The sequence below is a fragment of the Sinocyclocheilus grahami genome, unplaced genomic scaffold, assembly GCF_001515645.1.
Source record: "Sinocyclocheilus grahami isolate Dianchi unplaced genomic scaffold, SAMN03320097.WGS_v1.1 scaffold98.1, whole genome shotgun sequence".
Taxonomy (NCBI): domain Eukaryota; kingdom Metazoa; phylum Chordata; class Actinopteri; order Cypriniformes; family Cyprinidae; genus Sinocyclocheilus; species Sinocyclocheilus grahami.
This window is the reverse complement of record NW_015505277.1, coordinates 673427-696932: the sequence shown is the minus strand read 5'-3', so window position 1 is coordinate 696932 and position 23506 is coordinate 673427. Positions and strand designations below refer to the sequence as shown.

Here is a 23506-nt window from a genome sequence, read left to right as displayed (position 1 = left end):
AGTAAAGTAGCTGATTATAATTTTAACTGTAGTGTGTTATTCAATATTGCATTTAAGATTAATATATTTTATAGTATATTCAGTATATTCAGCAGTACACTTTAACCATATCTCAAAGACAACACAATTATAAATTACATGGTAACACTTTATTTGAAGGTGTCCTTGTTACACATGTTACATATACTTACTATTTTAATAACAATAAGTTATGCATAATTACATGCAAGTAACCCTAAACCAAACCCTAATCCTAACCCTAACCTTATAGTAAGTATATGTAGTTAATTAATATTACTCAGTACTTAAATGTATAATTACACAAATGAAACAAGGACACCTTAAAATAAAGTGTAACCGATTACATATAAAGATGTACTGAAGTTGTACTTACAGTAAATGGCAAAAAAAATCACAGTTAAGATCAATTTATTTATTTTAAAGTTCATCTATAATGTATATTCATTTAATTGCAATAAACATGCTATTACAGTGTTGAAAATCCTATTCAGTTAACACTTAAGTATATTCTTCTAAATTATATTTTTTCAGAAATAAGTACTTTTATATATACACACACTACAGAGTACTTCTTTTTCACAAGTGACAGCTTTAGATTGTCACTGAAATCAACTAAGCCAAGTGCAACAGTGAGAGAAAGGACATTCTTTGTGGTCTTACTCTGTTGGTCTGAGCTGGAGGGCAGTCATCTAGTCTTACTCCAAATGTGATTCCATGAGACGATTTCTTCTCAAATGGCTTTCTCATCAGTCCAGGGATGCCCTTCCTCCATGTGCCCTTATCTTTTGGTGGACTGGTTTCATCTATTCACAGACAACAATAATAAGAATTTGTCATAGAGACACTAGGCCTTAAACGTAGTGAGCTATATACCGTATCTTCTAAAGCAGCACCATAGCCAAACAGAAACTCATAAATGACTGATTTGCAATCAACAGCACTAATGAAATGACTTCTGACTCACTTAGTTGATTACAGTAGAGTTTGATGTTAACATGTTGCTAAGCAAAATACTCTGATTCTGTTACCTTTGTGCATGGCTTTCCTGTCGTGGTCCTTGTTTGGTGAGTGAGGGCTTGTGCCTTTATTCTCCCCTTTACCGCCCAGTAACGTCTGCCTGATGCTCAGGGACTGACGGGACGCTCTGGGTGAGGATTCTGTCTTACTGCTGGGTGGACTGCAAGACGCAAAAACCAGGTTAAGATGTCGAAAAGTACAAAAATTGATGGGAACCCTTCCCTGTTTCCTTCTTACCTCATTAGAGTGTTGTACTCCTTTATTTTCCGGTTGATGAGGTCTGTGCTAGTTACAGTTGCATTCTACAAAAAGAAGCAAATAGAGAAAAGGAAGACAAAAGCTGGTGTCAGACGAGTGGATGAAATATAAGAGTGGAATCCCCAAACACACCAGAGGGCGTGTGGATAACCCAGTGCTGTAAGAAGAAGTGCTATAAAGAAGATGCAATGGTTTTCCTGAAGTGTTACTATTTATTTTCAAAAAAAGCCCTAGGTTATGTTCAGCTATTGTAAGAAAGTTCTTTAAATAGGGTCTTTTTCCATGATTCATGAGGAAGTCCAAAACATCCACCATATCTATATCAGGCACTAGATAGACTTACCCCATGATTCAAAGATGAAGTGTGGTTTCTGCACCACTCACGTTACTAAATGAAACTGCAAAAATGACCATTATTACATTTTTAAAAACACGTTTCCCATCTGCCATTGGTCAGACAAACCCATGGTACTGGCTGAGCCAAAGTTAAGTAAAATGTATTTGTATAGCACTTTTCACAATTCACACGGTTTCAAAGCAGCTTCTAAAAAAGTTGCACTGAATGTTTATAAAGTCTGAAAAGTCTGATGCTACGACACATGCCTTAGCATTCAAAGGTAATTAAGGATTTAGATAACGCACAGTTTTGTTCTAAGTGAGAGTGTACAATATTAAAAAAGCATAGATGAGGATACACTCGGTTGTCTTAAGTGAAAAATAGCTGGTTGTCAAAGAGTCCATTTCTATTATTTTATAACATTATGTAGTTTTAATTTTGTTTCTAGCTTTTTGCCAACTTTGAAATTTCTACACACTGGCAACATCACTTGATAATATAGATTCCCCAAACTTCAAATTCATCAATTCCCCCCCCCCTCCCCCAAATTATTATTTATTTTATCCAATTGTTTCTTGCAAAGCATGTGTATGGTTTATAAGGTACATAAGTTTGTGTTTTGTACATAAGAAAGATATTATTTTACTGGACAAGAAGAAAAAGAAAACTTAATTTATTTTTTAAATGAAATTATATAGTAAGATTCACTGTTTAGGCCTGATTCACTCTTTAGGCCTGCCACCTTGAACTTTAGCACACAAGTAGAGATGTTTCTGGAGAGCGATATGAGTTGTGCCAGCCAAAGTATGACATCTCTCGTCTGGTGTGCGAGAATAGAGGCTTGTATAGAGAAGACATGCAGGTGACTTGATGAGAGAGAATAGGGGTTAATGGGAAGAGATCTGGATGCAAAAGTGTATAACCTGCATTAGCACCACAGCTCAACATGTAGGAGCATGAGTGCTAACAACTAGGGCTCGGCTCCAACAAAAGTCTCAACAAATATGAAAGAAAAAAAAAACACTTCCAAGCATCCAAGTCAACATAATTGGGATAGTGAAGATGTACATAATTGGGACACTGAAGTATGAATTCTAAAGTCACCACCTTATTGTCAGGAAAAGCTTCTTTATTTGTACGCAAGAATTGAAATTGTACTTGGATAAAAAAAAGTGTGTTATGATTACTGATCAGTCACCTCTTCATCCAAGTTGCTGTTCTCTTGAATGACCCGGATCCAGGACAGCATTTCCTCACGATCTTCTGCCTGGAACAGGTATTCACAGTCTGACGTTGTCAGCCGAAGTACGTTCTTCCGCTTTGTGTCGCTGTAGGAGATGTCAATCAGACAGGCTTTGATGCTGATTGGCAGAGGCTCTTCTTCGATCTGGGAGTTGGCATTGGTTTGTCCGTCCCTCTTGTCCTTGTACAGATAGAGGCAGTGGCCACGAAGCACAGCGTAGATCTGCTTCCACGACCGCATGCTACTGCTAACACGCTGTAGAAAAGACAACCGAATTATGAGTTAAAATAGCAAATACAGAATACACAAGTTGATCAAATTTATAATTTATAGCACCTTCTATGATTTTACACCCTTAACCATGGTAAAATCACTATAATCTACAGACGTATTGTTTACATGTAACCCCATATTGTACATGCGTTTGACTTCATCTGAATGGTGTAAAATATGACAAGATCTTACAACACAAGATTTCTGGCACTACCTTTGCCAACATTAAATGTTTTTGAAAGCCTGCCAGCCATTCTCATTCATTCCGAGGTGCAAAGACTCATTGTAACATGTTTCTAATAGGACAAGGACTCCTACAGCATCACAGACCAGCATGCTCTGAAAACACTCATTCAGTATTAGGACCAGGAACAAGAGAGATCTTGTGAATTATGGTGTTCAGTGGTGTTGTACCTTTCCCTTATCTGAGTTGAGCTGCCGGAAATGAAGTGGACCCTCTTTTGTGGCATCAGTGAAGACATCTGAAGTAGAGTCTCTCCTAGAGCCAGAGTCCTCAGATGATCTGTCAACAGCCTGAAACACACCAAACATGGATTAACCAGGATTCATCCTTTTAGACAACAGCCATTGGAACCCCTGAGATACTTTATCAGTTTGGTAACAGGAAGACCACTGAGTTCGGTAACTGGAAGACCACTGAGTTCAATATTCAGTAATCAAATTGGACGAGAAGTCAGATTACAACATTTGATCATAAGCAATGCTAAAGGTTTAGAAAATAATACAAGTGCTTGGTTACAAAGTCTCTTTCCATCTCACTATAATCATTTTATGTGCTATTCATTGGCCAAAAAAGAGAAAGAAAAAAATCTGAATTTGCATACAGATCAGGGTGCATGATTAACATATTTTTTAAAAAGAATTGGCACAAAATTATCATTGGATTTTCAGACTTAATGTTAGCTGGAGATCAGATGCCAACAAGACAGACATTTATCTAAGGTGTGAACTAATATTAATTTGTCATGTGTTATCTTTATTACAGCAGTCTCACTCACCTTTCTAAGTCCCTTGAATCCATGGGTGTGTTTAAACGACCGCCTGTACAGACACAGTAAACAGAGAGATCATATAGTGCGAGAGACAGCAATAGAAGAGGACTGACTCTTCAACCTTGTGGGTTGTGCGTACCCTCTCTCTTCTCTGTAGTTATCCAAGCCCTCATCGAACGACCTGGAACGCTCCGTTTTAGTTCCAGAATCTGATTCCAAAATCGTGAGTCGTAAGGAATCTAGGTTGGAGATATGGGAGAACTCATGGTTAAAAACAAAAGCACATTTTTTGATGCTACTGAGATAATGTATGTGTTGGCAGAGATGTTCCTCACCCTGGTCGTGGGACAGCTGTCGGCGTATTACGGGAGATGGGGAAGTTGGACTGGGTGGGATGGTGGTGATGATAGGTGTGCTGGAAATCACTGCAGATGCAGGAATGTGTGTTGTGTCATGGTCGTTACTGGAGCTTGACGGCTCGTCTGATGCCAAAAGACATGAGTCACTCATAAGATTATTTATCTTAGTAGTATATAGCATGGATTAATGTAGTCCAATAGAGACAGCAGAATCAGACAGTCTGGAGGAAACATGTTTACTCATACAGCTAAGAAGAATAAGCAATCATTAAACTGATAAGCCTCCCACACCTTTTCATGCACAGACAACACACAAACAGTAGGGCAGACAGATTGCATCACTGGGTAAAATATTCAACTTTTAACGACGCAATTTCCTTCTCTATAGTTTTAGAGGAAAGTCCTAGTGATTGCTCTCCCTGCAGTCTCTGTATAATACACTAATAAGCTTTATGATGCAAAAAAATACCAACTGAGAAAATTGCCATTTTGGAAAACCACAAGGCTGTGAATGCTGTGTGCATTGGCATAATGTTTATAATTATTTAACTTGACTTTAAACTTCATGCATGTTAATCCTTTCTTGAGTTCATCAGTTTGAAAGCCCAGATATGTAAAACCCAGCACTGTCGACTGGTTCTGTATAACAAAAAAACAAACATTTACATTTAGTCTTGGTTAGCCTAACACCTAATGTATATATATATATATATATATATATTATATATATATATATATATATACATACAAGTAGATAGAATAGAAAACGAATAGAAAGCTAGTGTTAGGGGCCTTTTTTAAGAAAACAAGCAGTTAGAAAACAAATAGAGAGTGTAAGTGTTAGAGGGTCAAGTCAACAAATAGATAAAATAGAATTAGAATAGAGAGTGCTTGAGTTAGATGATCAAATAAAGATGGAAGATATGTGTTTTTAGCAGTTTCTTGAAGATGGCTAAGGCCTCAGCTGCTCGAATTGAGTTGGGCAGGTCATTCCACCAGGAGGGAACAATTAATGTAAAAGTCCGTGAAAGTGATTTTGTGCCTCTTTGGGGATGACACAATAATGCGCCGTTCACTTGCAGATAGGGCTGGGTATCGTTCAAAAATTTTCGATATCGATACTGATACCGATACCTTGACTTCGATACCGGTTCCTGAACGATACTTTTTTCGATACCAATTTTATGAAATAAATTTTAACAAGATTACATTATCTAAAAAAAACTACTTTGGTTTTATTTTTCAGCCTGTTGATGTTTATACAAACTCAAAGACTCATCTCCTGAGCCACTGCACAAAGGAACAAAATGTAACCAACGGAATAAATCAGTGCAAATAGTTTTAATAAAGCTAAAATAGCCTAACAGATGTGTAAACTGAAGACTACATTTACACTAGCTAGTGTTCGTTTTAAAATGCATAGCTCAGACAGAATCATGATTTCTATTTATTTTCCACTGATTTACTGATGAGCATTAGCAGCTTCCAGCGCTGTCTGTCTGTGTTCTCTCTTCCATGATCGCTGCTCTGACTCAAGAGCTAATATATTTAATTTAATTAACATTACATGGCCAAAACACATTAGACGGTAATCGGACGTTATTACAAACACTCGATAGTGGTTTAAAGTGAGTTTTGAGTAAAAGCAGAATATAAATCTTATTTATTGTCTTATGTAGCATGATGCTACAGTTTGCGTGAATGGTCACATAACACACGCTTTCGGTCGCGTAACGTGAACGGACATCTGCATATGATCAGAACTCCACGCAGCTCCCGCGCTACTCTCCATTGGAAATGAATGACTGAATGACCGGTCTGTTGCTTGTCGGAGATAGTGGAAAGCCGGCTTGAAATGCAGTGGAAACGCCAGTATGACGAGGATCGTTTTCATTTTAAAACATAAACGCACCAGTGTAAATGTAGCCTTACATCTATGGGGGCTGGGACGCATTCACACTACAGCCTCACGTGTGCGCCACATCTCTTGAGTGTAACCGGTGTAAACTAGTAGCCTAGGGGTGTTCGACTTAACGCGGACCGACTGTGCAGACCGGTCGGTGTATTACAGTACCACGAGAGCTAAGAGAGCAGACTGCTCCTTGCGCTTTCGAATTGCTCTCGCGGATGTCAAACACTCATCGATCCGTCATGCGTTGCAGGCTTATTGGCTCACTGACGCTGATGAGATTAACCCCTTAGGTATCGAAATTTGGTACCGAACGACGAGACTCAATACTCGATGGTATCGAGACAAAAAGTGCCTAAAAAGTATTGAACTCGATACCCAGCCCTACTCGCAGAACGCAAGCTTCTAGAGCACATAAGTCTGAAGTAGTGAATTTAGATAAAGGGGTGCAGAGCCAGTGGTGGTTTTGTAGGCAGACATCAATGCCTTGAATATTATGCGAGCAGCTAAAACAAAAACATATCATAAAACATGGTCTATTATACAGTCTACCAAACCAAACCCAACACAGTCTACTAAGTTAAATATAAACCATATCATAACAAAAGTAACAGCCTATCAAATAAAACAGTCTAGGTCTATAAAACCAAACCCAAACCAAAGTATACCAAATTAACTTCAAAACACAACATGCTCCACCAAATCACATTCCACATTTCAAAAAAGGAGCAATCTTTGAGCTAGCTTCCATTGGCATGTTCCATTACTTTGTCATATCACTTTACTGTCCTCTTGTTTGTTTGAGGTTGCTGAGCTATGGATGAACTGGTGTCAGGGAATGGCAATGCAAGTGGCTTCCTCAGTCCCGCTGCCTTGGGTGGAATGTGTCAGTATGTCACATTATCTGTGCCCTTAGAGACTATGATGTCATGTCTTATCACTGTACTGGTGTGCTTTACAGTTTGGAGATGCTCCCAGGGACTTCATGAACCCATGTGCTGCTCCATGAATACTCTTGAGCTGCAACACTGTCTAGTTTTATGCATATCAAAGCTGGTGGAGTATGGAACTGTTTCTTAAGAAGCGCAACCATTTGTGATGGCCAATGACACATTGAAATGTCTATGTGTAGGACATACCTGGGAAATCTCTATGCATGTCAGTATTGTCTAGAGTTTGGCCAATATTGTAAGGATGACTGATGACTTGAAAGACACAAAACTGCTTTTTTAAAGCTCCTCTCTCACACAAAGAGATTAATAGAACTCAGATTACTCATCAATCCACTCTGCTTAACAGTGTTTACATTGGGTTGAGCTATTCATCCTGCTGTTATTACTATGATCATCATAAAATCCCACTGCTGTACACCATTTGCTCTAAAGCTCTCAATGCAAAGCCTGGGCCATTAAGGATGGAGAAACAGTGTGGCCTTTTATATGAGTTATCTGAGCAATAAAAAGCAAATTCATCAAGTCCTGTCCTAGTGTGAAGCTGACAATGACTTCCTTGTGATAAAAGTTGGAGGATAAAGTTCAGATGTTTAGTTCACTATGAATAATATAAAACATTAAACAATATAAAACATGATTATTGAGACAAAGTTAATTTCCTTGTGTCCCCTCAGCTGCTTAATATAATAAACAGAGATCCAGTCAGAACACATTCTGACAACTGCTTTGGTAAACACATAAGCTAGATAATAACGAAACAAGTAAAAATCTAAAAGAGATGCAGTTTGCATATGCAAATTCACTTTGAATATGTCAAAGTCTACATTTATGTATATACTAAAAGTTCATTTCTGAATTTGGAATGATTGTATCCAAAGAGACTACTTACACTGCATTCATTGTGTACATTTTATCCGTTTATTTTACATTTTTTAACAACCTGTTAACCTTATCAAAACTCATCTGCCTTTGAGGTAGTGGTAGCTATAGCAACAGCATCAGAAAAAAAAGAAAAAGCTCTCACCAATGAAGGGAATGGAGTCCAGTGAGTCATCGAGGTTGCTTGAGAAGGAGGTTTTACACTGGTCTCCTAGCTTCCTCATGTGCATTTCTCCGCGGGTATTGTTGGGCAGCCAGCATGAGTTGGATTCTGCAGGTGGTTCAGCCCCTTTCTCCGTCTCATTCACTGCCAGAATGTAGGAAGGATGGCGGATAGGTTGAGATCCAGATTTCTCCCTCCGAACCACAACTACAGTGGCATCTGGGCCCTCGATACCTTCCACCGTCTTCTCATTGGCTTGGGGTTGTGGTTCTGTGTACCCAGGTTGCTGAGGAACTGTTCCGTTACTGGTGAATCTGGGCTTGGATCCACCCTGCTTTGTTCTATGGGGTTTAGAGGCGGCAGAACAAGAAGAAGAGCGACCTCCACGGGCTACTTCTCTGACGGGATCCTGAAGACTGTCAGCCCGCCCCCTGGGCTGCAACTGCTTTGCATTGTGGGGCATGTGGTTGGCAGTGAGAGGTGTTCTTTGGTCTCTGACAGGGCCTGTGCTGGAGCTACCACTGATGTGGCCTTGTATTGAGGCCAGGGCAGAAGCTATATAAGAAGCAGCAGCAGAGGAAGAGTCTGAGACATAATTTTTCGCAGGTAACAGTGTGGGTCTGTTTATGGAAGGTGCAGAGGTATTACCCAGGCTTTCAGCTCTGGAAGTGAGCAAAGAATCTGTACCTCTACTAAAGTGAGGGGTGATGGGCAACCCTGGGTAACTACCCCCTCGTCTGTCTGTGTTAAATACACCCTGTGTTCTGTGAGGCGCCATGCGTAAGGAAGAAGACTGCCTGCTTGCTCTTGCCTCATCCCCTCTGTGCACGAGCAGCCACTCATCTGTCTCAGTTCTGCAGCATGCTTGCCTGTCCAACGTGGATGTTGCATTCTCATTCTGTCTGCTTAGGTAGCCACAAGAATATGCTCTGGGTTTCAGGATACCTATGGGGGCTGATGGGAGGGCATCTTGGGAAGCACTACGAGGCCAATTCCCTGTTAGAGAAGCCCGATCAGCACCACCAAGCCTCTCCTGAGAGGCGCTACGCAGTGGCAGCACACTGGATACTTGATAACTCCGATCATGTGAGGTGCTCCTCTGTCTCAGCTGTGATCCAGAAAAGCCCCGTGAGGGTGTAGCTGTTGTTGACGCACTCTTCTGCTTGCTGTATTCACCTGTACTGGATGGGGATGCAGCTCGCAAACTGTCCAGGCGCTCCTGAATAGTCCGGGAGCCGTACATGTAAATCCGTTTGTTGTCAATGTATTCCTTGTAGGTGGTGTAGTTCCTCCAGTCAATGTTCTGGTGGGGAGAGCAGGGGGAGGGGGTGGCAGGTGGAGGGGAGGGTGTGTAAGGGGTGGGAGAGGTGGCTGATGGGAAGGTTTCTGCTGTTGTGGTTAGGGTATGTCTGTGGGAAGATATAGGCTTTGTGTCTATGCAAGTCTGTGGAGTTCTGGGGGTAGTGTCAGCAAAACCAGTGGACTCCACAGTTCTGTTGGGTTTGTGTTGTGATTGTGCTGCCCCAGTTGGAGATCTGTTAAAGCTTGAGTCTGTTGAATGCGCATACTGGTTTTCCTCCTTCCTGTGGCTGGGACCAGCCCAGGCCACATGTGTAATTCGGTCTGTGGATTCGAGTGATGCTACCATTGTCCTAACATTCTCGTTAAATACACGCACAACAGTTTGGGTGTTGGGGATCAGCGGAGTTTGGGATGTGGTAAGGGGAGATACAGGGATATCAATGCGGCAACCTATGTCCGGCTTATAACATCGATTTACTCCTTGTCTGGTTCCACATGAAGTCTCAGCAGAGCGTGACGACTCTGACACCTGTGCCATGGCCAAGGCATTGGGCTCTATCCGTGGGTAACATATTGGGGGTGGCTCAGGGATGTTCTGGGCATTTCCACTATATGCCTCGTTTCCTTTGAGGTATGCATCTTGAGAATAGGCCTGAAAAGAAGGGAGGTTCTATTAAATGAATGAATGACACTAATTGCACTAAACAAAAACTAGAGTGCCAAATTTATTAACTGTCAACATGGTTAATGCTGTTTTCAAACATCAGAAATGTTACTTCTTTACTACTTCAATAATAAAATGCAGGGGACAGGTTGACCCCCATTTCAAGTTCAAATGCATCCCAGGAAAAATGACAGGAGAAAAGGTCAAGTAGCCAGACTCAAATGCCTTTAACCTCATGGAGAGATTAGGTATCAGAGGCTTACCTACCTTTAGCTGAGGAGAGAGAGCAGTGCGCAGACAAGAGGAAAAAGCTAGAGGAGGGTAGACTTTCACAGGCGATAGTGGCTGCTCTGTTATCATCTTACGAAGTCAACAGCCAAGTAATATCCTTAAGGTCTGACTACTACATTCTGCTCAGGAAATCACTCCCATTTACAATGAACTCTCTTAATCCAGGTTAATATATGTCCCAATGTGCATAGCACAGAGCTCAGAAGTTAATGCGAGTGTAGACGCGATAGCTGGACTTTTGACTCTACACCTAAGGTGTCGAGTTACACTAGTAGACATGTCCCGCCCTCTCTCTCTTTCTCTGTCTGTCTGCTCAACCTCTTCTGTGAAAATAAAGATGACTCAGTAGGCGACAAATACATATAAAGGCGTAACCTCACAGCAAAGGTATAAATTAGGGGCAAAATGTGTTTTGTGATTGGATAAGCAAATACTGTACACAAGCCTGTACTTATTAATATAGGTAAAGACTGTATTTTAATAGACAGTACAGGTATAAAGGGAGATGGAATACACATGCACTTTTATGCAAAGGCAAATAAACCACAACAGGGCAAAATTACATAACAGAAGAGAGGGAGCAGGTGACAGGTTTAGCTCCTTCTTACCAGAGCTGTGATATCCCTGGAGAACTGCAGCCGGAAGGTTAGATTGACAGCGGGGAAAACAGAGAAAGAAAGAACAAGCAATGGTGAGGGAAGACGACAAGAGCTCAACAGGTACACCAGAAGCAATCAGCCCCTACTCCAGACAGTGCTGCTGTCATTCTAGTGCAGGATAAAGCATGCTATAAATACACACTGCAGCAGAAAAAGAGAGAGAGACTGCTGGAGGGCTGCCAGTCCAACACCAGAGATGAACTAGGCAGAGGAGGACACACTTAAGATCAGAGGGGGTGACTGCTGCTCTTTTCCGGAATGATTCTGGAGCTTTCAAGCATATAAAACTTTTACACACACAAACACAAACACAAACACACACACACACACACACACACACACACTCACTCATGCCTATCTTGCCTAGTGTGGCTCCTTTCCATCCACACAGTGACTGTCTGCACAATTCCTGTCTTTTCAGATGGCAGCTTCATTTGTTCTTTTCCTCTGTTGTTTGTTTCGACCCATTAATACCTGATATTAAGATCCACCTCAGGTGGTCCAATTACAAGTGGTCAGCTAAGACTTATACCGGGTGGTAATATGGGTCTCAGATGTGCTTTCTGTGACCACTTCCACATTGGATTTTGATGGGAGGGTCTCTATTTCACTACATCAATAAAATAAATAAATATAAGTGAAAGTGAAAGTGAAAAGTGAAAGTGACGTGACATGTGGCCAAGTATGGTGACCCATGTGGCCAAGTATGGTGATATTGGCATACTTTTAAATCTATACCTGCCTTGGTGTTATTTTTTCATCATTCCTTTTAGTTTGTTTCAAGACTTTGCAGTGTTTCACAGTCAAAACATTCGTTTTGCAAGGTGCTGCTTTGGTTCTGATCGGCTGACTGCTTTGCATGCTGTACTTGTTGTCTTACGTAAGCACACATGGTAATATGATCCTTATATCTGCTCATAATCCACCTACATCCAGTCTTTATACATAACTACTAATGCTAGTCTATCATCAGCAATGTCATAAAGCAATTTTACATTACTGCTTTAGCCCTAAATGTAATTCCCTGTTTTATGTTTTACATACAAGTTATGTGTGAAAGGAACTTGTTGTCATAATCCTGCAAATAAACTCTGACAATCTGCCGATTTATGGTGTCAAATTACCTGAAGATTTTCATATTGATGTTGTGAGTGCACAAATCAGTAAAACTTAATGTTTAAAGTCATGAATCCTCCTAAATATGGTCCAAAAAACTAAGGGTTCACAAGCACACAACAGCTGCAATGGCTGTTCTAAAAGAATAAGCAGCATAATTATGCTGCTTTGCAAGATACCTTGTTTTTCTATCCAAATTCTATGCCAGCACTGCATATTTGCTTCACAGATAAGGCAATTCTGGAATGCACTACAATAAAAATAAAATAAAATAAAATTCCAGTGATGTAGCAACTGGGTGGAACATGCCCTTCTGACTTTTGGAAATGACTAAATACTGATGTTTTTTTCTCTCTTTTTTTCTCGCTTAATCACAGATGGTCTATAAGGGAAATAATTGAAGCCGTCATATAAAACAAAGGCTTCAGACAAAACAGAAGTTCTCTAGCTGGTTGCTTCAGCAGTGGGCGGGTCTAACACATAAGTCATAACTCTCCGTGTTTTGATTTTAGCAAATCACCTTGGCTGAATGCAAACAGTTATTAATATTCACGGGTACAAGAGCATACCAGGCATTTCCCCAATAGACACTGAGCTGCTGACAACATTCGGTTTACCTAAGGGAAGACATGAGCAAAAAGAAAAGCCATCTTTGACTACTGTAAGTTAGTGTTTGAAAAATGGTCACAACTTGGCTTTTCGCCAATGTTTTGAACTTTTTTATTGTTTAATGAAATGTTATAACACTAGCAATAAAATAGGAGTCATTTTAGGTTATTATTTATATCTTATTTATTTGTACATTTAGTAATTTCTTCATCATTTAAATAAGTAAATACACAAAAATCTACACTTCTAAGTTAAAACATAAATTGCATACCTAAAAAAAGGTGACCGGGTTTGAACCAAGCTGATTGATAAAACATTTTTTATAAAAAAAATTAAAGAAAGAAATAAAATCAGTCAAAACTGAAGTTTATGAAGGCCAATAAACCTTTAACATGCTGATTACAGATCATATAAATAAAAGTAACACAATAATACCTAAAGGTAATAGAAGTAATACATCAAAGTAACAGTAATAAAACAAAAATTGTTTAATCTAATAAAAGTTTTTAAATGTTTGTGTGACGTAATATGACTGCAAGAATCCAAGATTGATGTCATATCAGAGGTGTCATATAGAGCTTATTTTCATAGAGAACCACCAGAACTACTTCCTATTAGCTGAAATAACAAGCATGAGTGCCATTCCTAAGTCTTAAATTCAGCAATGGTTGGACTTATTACTGTCAAGTCAGAAAGTGCCCGAGGGCTCCACAGTGGAGTATGAGTTTATTTGGTTGGCATGTAACAGCCTGAGATTTGGAGTTCTGTTTGGAATGTGCTCAGATATGGGGGTGGCATTACGACCCTAGTTCTGAGGAAAACCTCATTATAGCTGAATTCAAAATAAGCACACACAGGCGCCATCACGCTTCTCTGCTCCGCTGGATCACTGAACTCTGGCTGGGACACACAAACTGGTGCCGTTTGTTTCCACAGGTCTGCTCTCCTTCCCACAATTCCTTTTGCTTGAGCAATTTCATTTTCAATGCAGTTTCTCCATTTTACATTCAGAAACTTCAAATATTTTGACCATGACACACACACACATACCACTGAACACCTGAACATTACTGCCCAAAATTCTTGTTTGAATTTTCTCAAACAAGAATTCATTTTAACTGACCAAGCCAATTTGAAAGAGAAATCCATCTTTTTGCACAAGAAATAACCATTAGTTTTGTGTGACAAGTAAACCCATGAGAAATAAAACCTACCAGCTGTAAAATGTCTTCATCTTTTGGCATCACACAGAGCTCCAGAGACGTGTCACTGCAAAGAAAAGTTTGGAAAGGTAAAATGTATGAAAATGTATGTCATGACTACAGTCACAAATACAGTGCTTTCTTTTAGTAAATTCAAGAACAAGGAAGGACATCTAGCTGTGAATTCCAACTAAAATTACGCAATAAACAGCACATTCATTAAACTTCCTCAAGGATTAAGAGATTTATCTAGATCAAGACTTAGCAGGAAGAGATAATCAACCCACAAAATGAGGGAAAAAGGAGCATATGGATACAGATCAGCAAGTATTCCTGGTTTAGGTCAAATTTAGGTTAAAATAAAAACTATGACTATTTAACAGACCAGATCTTTAACCATGAAGCTACACCACCCCTCAGGGGCTGAAACAAGCAGCACAGGTTGCAACATTACCTGTTCTGAATAAGGGCAATTACTTGAGAATACGTTTTCCCGATGATGCTTTCTCCATTGACTTTTACAATACGATCCCCTGTAGGAAAGAGAAACAGGAAGAGAATCAGATGCTTTAGTTCAGTTATGTAAATACATGTTTTATAAAATGCTTTATCTACAGTATACACAGGCTTGGAAGCTCTTTAAAGGTCTTTAGAAACTAAAGGTCCTTGCACAGTCCGAAATTTTCATATGCGTTTTTCCTCATATTCCTTTCCTATCAAAATGCTTGCCATGGGATGCGAAAACGCAGAAAATCGAACCTGGTCCGATTTTTTTTATGACTGCCGAAAGTTTCGGAGGCAGTGTGTAAACGTGATTGACACAACGTGAGGTAGTATTTATTTTTCAACGTGCGAAAATTTCGGACGAAAAATTTGGACTCAGTGTTCAGAGACCTTAAGTCTGAAATTTTAATTTGTGTTTTTTCGTATTCGTCATCCTAAAAATTTGTCATGCACAGAAACCTTGGACACGGTTGCGAAAAAATGTGCAAAACAATACAAAATGGAGACTTCTAGCAGTGAGGATGATTTTGTTGTCCTCTCTCCTTAAAAAGATAAAAAGAAAGAGGAAATATTGGGTCCATCTAATGCTGAGATTGCGTAGAGAGGAGTTCCACCTCATCAAGGAGCTGCAGGATTATCTCGAGCAATTCAAAGTTTACTACAGGATTTTGATGCTTTGATAGCAATACTAGAGCCACATATTTAAAAGAAGACCACCAGTTTCCTTGAACCAATTGTTTCTGAACAGAGACTGGCAGTATGTCTAAGGTATGGACACACACACACACACACACACTGTGGCATCGGAAAGGTATACGCCAGGCATTGAAACCAGCATACAATTTTGGCTTTCGCTTCTACGGTGGCTCTGAATTGTCAAAACACCTCTGAAAATGCTTGCTACGGATGCGAAAAACGCAGAAAATCGAATCCGATCCGGTGTCATGTCAGTCTTATGCACACCCCTTCAAGTAAAGTGTAACCGAATTTTTTAATGACAGACAAAAGTTTCAGAGGCAGTGTGTAAATGTGATTGACACAACGTGGGGTTGTATTTATTTTTTTAACATGCAAAAATTTTGGGTGAAAATTTCGGACTCGGTGTGCAAAGACCTTAATGATCCTCCGAGAAACTGATGATCCACATGATTCTGTGGTAAGAATAATTAAAGATTTGGACAGGAACTCGGCCCTGGAGGAAGTATGTTCAGACATGTTGACTGATTTGAGCTGAAGATGAGATTCACATGAAGACAGTCAGAGGGGGCCAGCAGCAAGAGATTGTGAATAAATGTGGCACCATATGTTACGGACCCTCACAAAAGTCTGTCTGATGGTATCAAGGAAGTAGTAATAACTCCTCAATGTTTCTTTGGGTTCCGACTGATCACACTTACGTAACACTTCAGCTGCTTATGATGAAGTTCTGCCAGTTAATTTTGGATGTTGGCTGGTGGTATGACCTCTTGCCTGGTTTACCTCCAACCGTTTAGTAGTGATGCTTTCATGCCTCAATGAGCCCACATTTATGTCTTAAGGGGGCCAACCAGCCGGATGTTTTCACTGTCTATTTGTGCTATTTGTATGCTGGTGTATGTACATATGCATCAGATGGACGTCTTTGCATGCTTTGCGTGTTTTTAAGACTGCAGAATAGTTAAAACTTTAAAAAAAAAACTCACCTGGAGCTCAATGTCAGTTTTAAAACTATCGACTACGGGTGCTGCAATATACCGGTATTGACGGTTACTGTGTTAATTAAAATAAATATATATTGATATCCTCTTAAAGGGACAGTTCACCCAAAAATGAAAATTCTGTCCTTAATTATTCACCCTCATGTCATTCCAAACCCGTAAGACCTTCGTTTATCTTCAGATCACAAATTAAGATATTTTTGATGACATCTTGGAGCTTTCTGGCCCTGCATAGACAGCAACGCAACTACCATGTTCAAGGCCCAGAAAGGTAATTAGGACATCGTTAAAATAGTCCATGTTACATCAGTGTTATGAAGCTACGAGAATACATTTTGTGTGCATTTACTCAACAATTTCTTCTGTTCTGTGTCAATCTCCGCTGCCATTCATGAGAGTACCACGATGCATGCTTGTGGTGCTGCTGACGCAGGAACCTGCGTTCTGACGTAGAACCCAGATGCGCTGCACCTTAAGTCATTATTTTGTTTTCTTTGTGTAAAATGTGTCACATGGACTACTTAAATATGTCCTTACTACCTTTCTGGGCCTTGAACATGGTAGTTGCGTTGCTATCTATGGAGGGTCAGAAAGCTTTCGGATTTCATCAACAATTTCTTAATTTGTGTTCTTAAGATGAACAAAGGTCATACGTGTTTGGAACGACACGACGGTGAGTAATTAACAACAGAATTTTAATTTTTTGGCTGAACTATCCCTTTAATACACAAACATTCATAATGTAAATAATGCAGCGCCATCTGGTTGACACTCCAATATTGCACCTTAATGTTGGCTGTCACCTAGTGTACAGCTACTACTGCCACACAAAATCATGTTCGATAAGATGATGGATGAAAAGGAGACACTCACTTTCAACACTCGAACGTTTATCTTCAGATCACAAATTAAGATATTTTTGATGACATCTTGGAGCTTTCTGGCCCTGCATAGACAGCAACGCAACTACCATGTTCAAGGCCCAGAAAGGTAATTAGGACATCGTTAAAATAGTCCATGTTACATCAGTGTTATGAAGCTACGAGAATACATTTTGTGTGCATTTACTCAACAATTTCTTCTGTTCTGTGTCAATCTCCGCTGCCATTCATGAGAGTACCACGATGCATGCTTGTGGTGCTGCTGACGCAGGAACCTGCGTTCTGACGTAGAACCCAGATGCGCTGCACCTTAAGTCATTATTTTTGTTTTCTTTGTGTAAAATGTGTCACATGGACTACTTAAATATGTCCTTACTACCTTTCTGGGCCTTGAACATGGTAGTTGCGTTGCTATCTATGGAGGGTCAGAAAGCTTTCGGATTTCATCAACAATTTCTTAATTTGTGTTCTTAAGATGAACAAAGGTCATACGTGTTTGGAACGACACGACGGTGAGTAATTAACAACAGAATTTTAATTTTTTGGCTGAACTATCCCTTTAATACACAAACATTCATAATGTAAATAATGCAGCGCCATCTGGTTGACACTCCAATATTGCACCTTAATGTTGGCTGTCACCTAGTGTACAGCTACTACTGCCACACAAAATCATGTTCGATAAGATGATGGATGAAAAGGAGACACTCACTTTCAACACTCGAAAAAAAAAAACGATCCTGTCAGTGTGTGAGTTTTTGGATTCCGTAAAAAAAAACAAAAAAACATGGGGTATACCTGGTCTGCAGGAAGTTTATACTGTATATGCTTTTGTAACATTTTTGGTTACAAACCATCTCTCAGCTTCCTTAAAGTCATGTTTTGCGTGTGATTCATTGGCCAAAAAAAGAAAACCGAAAATAAACAAAGTTAAGGATGAATTTGAACGATATAGTTTTTTTCTTCCCAAAAATGTCTATAGATTTTGTGATAATATCAGTGAATTATTTTTGTTATGATATCATCTACTGAAAATCTGATACCATGACAGCCCTACAACGAACCAATCAGAATGTTATAGAGGAAGGACAAGCATTTTCTGTTTACTGAGTGTCTGCTACAATTTTAGTGTCTTAATACCCTAATTATTTATAACTGATGACAAGCCTACACATTAAAAACATATCTCCAGATTCATGTGTCTGTCTGTACCTGTGCAGAGTCCAGCTCCATGCGCGGGACCACCCTCTTTCACCTGCTTGACAAAGATGGTGTCCATCGGCTCCAGTCTGTTCCATTGTTTCCCTGATGGCATGAGACACAGAGCAAGCGTTACTAAAGAGTTTAATCTGTTAAAGCATCAAAAACCCACAAAATAAGAAGGAAACTTCTGATTTTTCATGTTGTCATACATTAGAAAGGAATATTTAAATCAGGCCTTGGTCAGGCCCTCTCTTTTTCTCTTGCATTTCCCAAACGAAACAGGTAATGTCTTACTCACACTACTTTTCAGACTTATATCGCATGACAAGACAGCACATGTTAATCTACTGTACTCTAGTCAAACTTCTGTGGCAATCTGTCATACACTGATCTGACTAAAGAATAAGATAATATAAGTTATGAGCATGCCTACGTGTGAGAGTGTGTGTGCGCGCATATTTGACGGGGTTAGATAATGCTGACAGTCGCATGCCTGCACGGATACACTGAGGGAAAGTATGTGTGCTGTCTGAAACATTGTAGCAACAAATATAACCTTTTATATAATGCATAGAACTGACTGACTATCCACATTATGACACACTGCGCTGAATAGTAAGTAATATTAAATGCTAATCATGCATGCCATTCTGTATCTGACCTGCTAACTCACCCACTACTTTTTTACTAGGAAAAAAAGAATCCTACTCTGCAATACACAGTAACTGCATAACAAAGCCTTTGCAAAAGTGCATCATATCTGGGACAACTGCCACATGCCACATATTGAATTATCAGATACTGTAGGCCAATAAGATTCTGCACGTTTTCATAATTTTCAGCGCTTAAGGAAAATATGTAGAGCTCTGTGGAATGTTTAAACAGAGCTGACTAACCTAATGATTTAATAAGCAATGGGCAGGAGACAAATGCCAATGTCTTTGTTTGTTGTTCAAACTCTGCAGAAACCAAATGAATCAAATGATGGTAGATTATGTGCTGGCCTACATGTACAGCTGTCTGGTACCAGAAAAATTAAAGCCACACCAGCACAGAAAAGTGCACTGTAGAAAACATACAGCCACTAAACACACAAAATCACTGATATGTCTTACAAATATGCTTGCACTAACATATAGATATAGAAGTGCAGTATTTGAAGATGTGTTGTGTGGTGTCAGGCTCCCTCTACAGGCAGATGGGGTATTGCAGAACATTTTCACCACTTACTGAATGATGTAATACCTCACTGACCAAAAGAGCATACATACATCTGGGCGTGTATGTAATGTACATGCATTCGTTTCTGACTTAACTAAGAGACAAAATGGATGTTTAAGTGTCAAGTCAATTTTATTTACAATATAGATTGCTTTAAAGTCACTTTACAGAAAATTCAGCCGTGAGCATCTCAAAATTCTGTTTCAGGAATCAGTAGTTTCAAGTAGTGTAACAAAGCAGCTCTATAGAGACTAATACAGTGGAAGTAAGTTAAGTGCTGCTGCCTCTACAGTAGTTTCATTTTCAAGCTTTAAATATGTCATTATGCCCCTTATGAGCAAGCCAAAGGTAAAAGTGGCAAGGAACCAACAATCAGTTTCCTCTGGCTTTCAGGATGAGCAAATCACGAGTCCAAGTCCATACATTGCAATTGGTAGTATTTAACTTAAAATAATAAATACTATACCAAAAATAGCATGTAGTTTGACCTACAGTCTGATTGTTGGGGTCTCCTTGTGAGTTAAGTGCTGCTGCCTCTACAGTAGTTTCATTTTCAAGCTTTAAATATGTCATTATGCCCCTTATGAGCAAGCCAAAGGTAAAAGTGGCAAGGAACCAAAAATCAGTTTCCTCTGGCTTTCAGGATGAGCAAATCACGAGTCCAAGTCCATAAATTGCAATTGGTAGTATTTAACTTAAAATAATAAATACTATACCAAAAATAGCATGTAGTTTGACCTTGCTTAATTATTGAATGCGTGCTTGTAAGCTTCACATTTATATAAGCTGTCAAATTGTGGTATATGGTATGAACAACATCTTTTCTCAATCAGTTGCCACAATGGTGGACATTTTATTTTTAGCCCTGATTTATCCAGTACTGAACATTCATCCATATCCTGTAGAGGGCAGTAATTCATATGACCAATTGATGGTTTTACAGAGTAATGGGATACTATCAATATAGTGGTTCAGTACCAGACCAGGAGGTTCATATTTTATTCCATTACATTTGAATTGTGGTTCAATCTGATTAGTATTGGCATCTTGTGAGAGGCTTTGGGTAATATGATATGGCTCATCCTCATCTATTGAATCAGGCTGCCAAGACTGGGTTTTTAATGGCAGTGCTTTACTGAGAGGTGGAAATAGTCAAATGCTCCAAAGGATGTCCCACTGATACTATTACAGCCATCGACTAATGGGCTGTGGACGTCAATCACAATATCCGTGGTAATGGCCATTTCGAAGGTACTTAAATCTGCAATGCTTCAGAAGACTTAGAATATATAGAGCACGAGTTGTACACTGATCAGCCACAACATTAAAAGAACCTTGTTAATGTCATGTAAGTCCCGCTTGTGCTGCCAAAACAGCTCTGATGCATTGAGGCATGGACTTCACAAGACCTCTGAACTTGTCCTGTAGTATCTGGCACTGAGACTTTAGCAGCAGATCCTTTAAGTCCTGCAAGGTGGGCCTCCATGGATTGGATTTTGGTCCAGCACATCCCATAGAAACTCCATCAGATCGAGATCTGGGGAACCTTGAACTCTCAGTCATGTTCCTCAAACCATGTTCTCAAACAATTTTTTTTGCAGTGTGCATTATCTTGCTGAAAGAGGTCACTGCCATCAGTAAACACCATTGCCATGAAGTGGTGTACATGGTCTGTAACAATCTTTAGGTAGGTGGTACGTGCCAAAGTAACATCCACATGAATGCCAGGATCCAACATTTCCCAGCAGAACATTGGCCAAAACATAACATAACTGACCTGCCTTCTTCTCATAGCGCATCCTGCTGCCATGTCTTACCCAGGAAAATGATGTACAGTGTGTGCACCATCCACCTGATCTGATTCAACCAGGCAACCTTCTTCCATTGCTCCATGGTCCAGTTCTAACACTCATGTGTCCATTTGTAGGTGCTTTCGGTGGTGGACAGGGGTCATCATAGCTGGTTTTTGGCTATGCAGCCCCATATGCAACAAACTCTTATGCACTGTGTGTTCCGACACCTTTCTATCATGGCCAGTATTACGTTTTTTATCAATTTGAGCTACAGTAGCTCTTCTGTGTGGGTCAGTGAGCCTCAGGGCTCCATGACCCTGATACTGGCTCACCGATTGCCCTTCCAGGTGCCACTGTAATGATATAATCAATGTCTTTCACTTTACCTGTCAGTGGTTTTAATGTTGTGGCTGATCAATGTATGTACTAGGGCAAAAATATAGCAAAAAAAAATATCAACGATATAATGTTTCATATCGCTCGGTATCGAGAATTATTGACATTTTTTATAACCTTTTTAAAAACAAAGAGCTATAGAATTTTTTTTTTTAATTTAACCACTGTGTTTTTAAATTAACCCAATTTATTGAGACAAACAAAAAGTATTTTTTGTTTTAACAATCAAACACAAAATAAAAATTAAACAAATATCTAATTTCTAATGTTTTATATGCAGATTAAATAGGTTTTAAGAAAACTTTTGTCTTGTCTCCCGAGGCCACAGAAGGGCGCAATGAGCAAAATAATGCAGCACATTTAAATTGTCAATACAAGGAAGTAACTCTATAAAAAAACGTGAATTACGTCTAAATTAACTCATAAAATCAAATATAATTTCGTAAATTGCATAAACATTTATGGACAAAACAGCATCATGTATTTATGCATTGCTTAATCCAAAGAGCTGAAGCGCCATTCACACAGATTGCATTTAAAAACCTATGAGACACAGTGAAAAGGAATAAACCTCCACAAATTCGTGACGTGTTTTCTAAAAGTTTAAACTGTTTTAAATTTGCATGGCTACATCTCTTGTGTGAGACGCGAGTGCAGCAGTTATATTTGTCCTTCTAAAAAATGCACTGAATATGCGTTCCGTGTGAATGGCTTGGTTTCGGTTTTAACCTAATCAAGATCTTCTCCGCATTGAGCTACTACATTTCTCTAATATTTTGAATGAATAACGCAGCAGCGGCGCGTCTCGTGGGCTAGACTAACAAAACATTAAACTACAACGTCATGTCCATCATTATCACTCCACTGATGACACTCCCTGACGCACACCTAACATCGCAAATGTTTATTTTAAATCTATTTAATCGATTAATATTCATTCTTTATTTAAAATCTCCTCATCACAGGCAGGCACAGCACTTATTTCAGCAGGTGTGCATGTTTGTGTGTGCTGTCTGCGTCACTCATAGCACGTGCCTATATCGTGTGCTATATCAAGGCAAGGCAAGGCAAGTTTATTTGTATAGCACATTTCATACACAATGGTAATTCAAAGTGCTTTACATAAAATAAAATAAAAACAATGAATTAAAAACTTTGAAAATTATTTAAAATGAATTTAAGAAAACGATTATACATATAATATAGTGCAATCAGTTCGGACATCGCACAGTGCTCATTCAATAAATGCACAGCTAAACAGATGAGTTTTGAGTCTGCATTTAAATGTGACTAATGTTTTAGCACATCTGATCTCTTCTGGAAGCTGATTCCAACTGCGGGTGGCATAATAACTAAAAGCACATTCCCCTTGTTTTGTGTGAACCCTTGGTATTTCTAACTGACTCGATCCTAATGATCTGAGTGGTCTGTTAGGTTTATATTCAGTGAGCATATCTGCTATATATTTAGGTCCTAGGCCATAGAGTTATTTATAAACGAGTAAAAGTGCTTTAAAATCAATCCTAAATATAACTGGAAGCCA

At 39.3% G+C, this 23506-nt stretch overlaps 1 protein-coding gene across 4 annotated transcripts in view; it reads right to left on the bottom strand.

The window, feature by feature from the left end:
• The window catches only part of LOC107588019 (rho GTPase-activating protein 21-like), a 113836-nt gene that overhangs the window by 9583 nt on the left and 80747 nt on the right, over positions 1–23506 (bottom strand). For 3 of the 4 annotated variants that reach the window (XM_016275999.1, XM_016276000.1, XM_016276002.1), the window contains 13 exons: positions 18563–18655; positions 14723–14801; positions 14281–14335; positions 11291–11314; positions 8408–10379; positions 4498–4644; positions 4302–4401; positions 4169–4211; positions 3564–3683; positions 2832–3131; positions 1276–1340; positions 1050–1198; positions 682–824 (listed from right to left, as the gene is read on the bottom strand). In XM_016275999.1, the coding sequence (XP_016131485.1) occupies positions 682–824; positions 1050–1198; positions 1276–1340; positions 2832–3131; positions 3564–3683; positions 4169–4211; positions 4302–4401; positions 4498–4644; positions 8408–10379; positions 11291–11314; positions 14281–14335; positions 14723–14801; positions 18563–18655 (3290 nt within the window). The remainder of the gene's footprint in view (positions 1–681; positions 825–1049; positions 1199–1275; positions 1341–2831; positions 3132–3563; positions 3684–4168; positions 4212–4301; positions 4402–4497; positions 4645–8407; positions 10380–11290; positions 11315–14280; positions 14336–14722; positions 14802–18562; positions 18656–23506) is intronic. The other variant, XM_016276001.1, reaches the window with a different exon arrangement.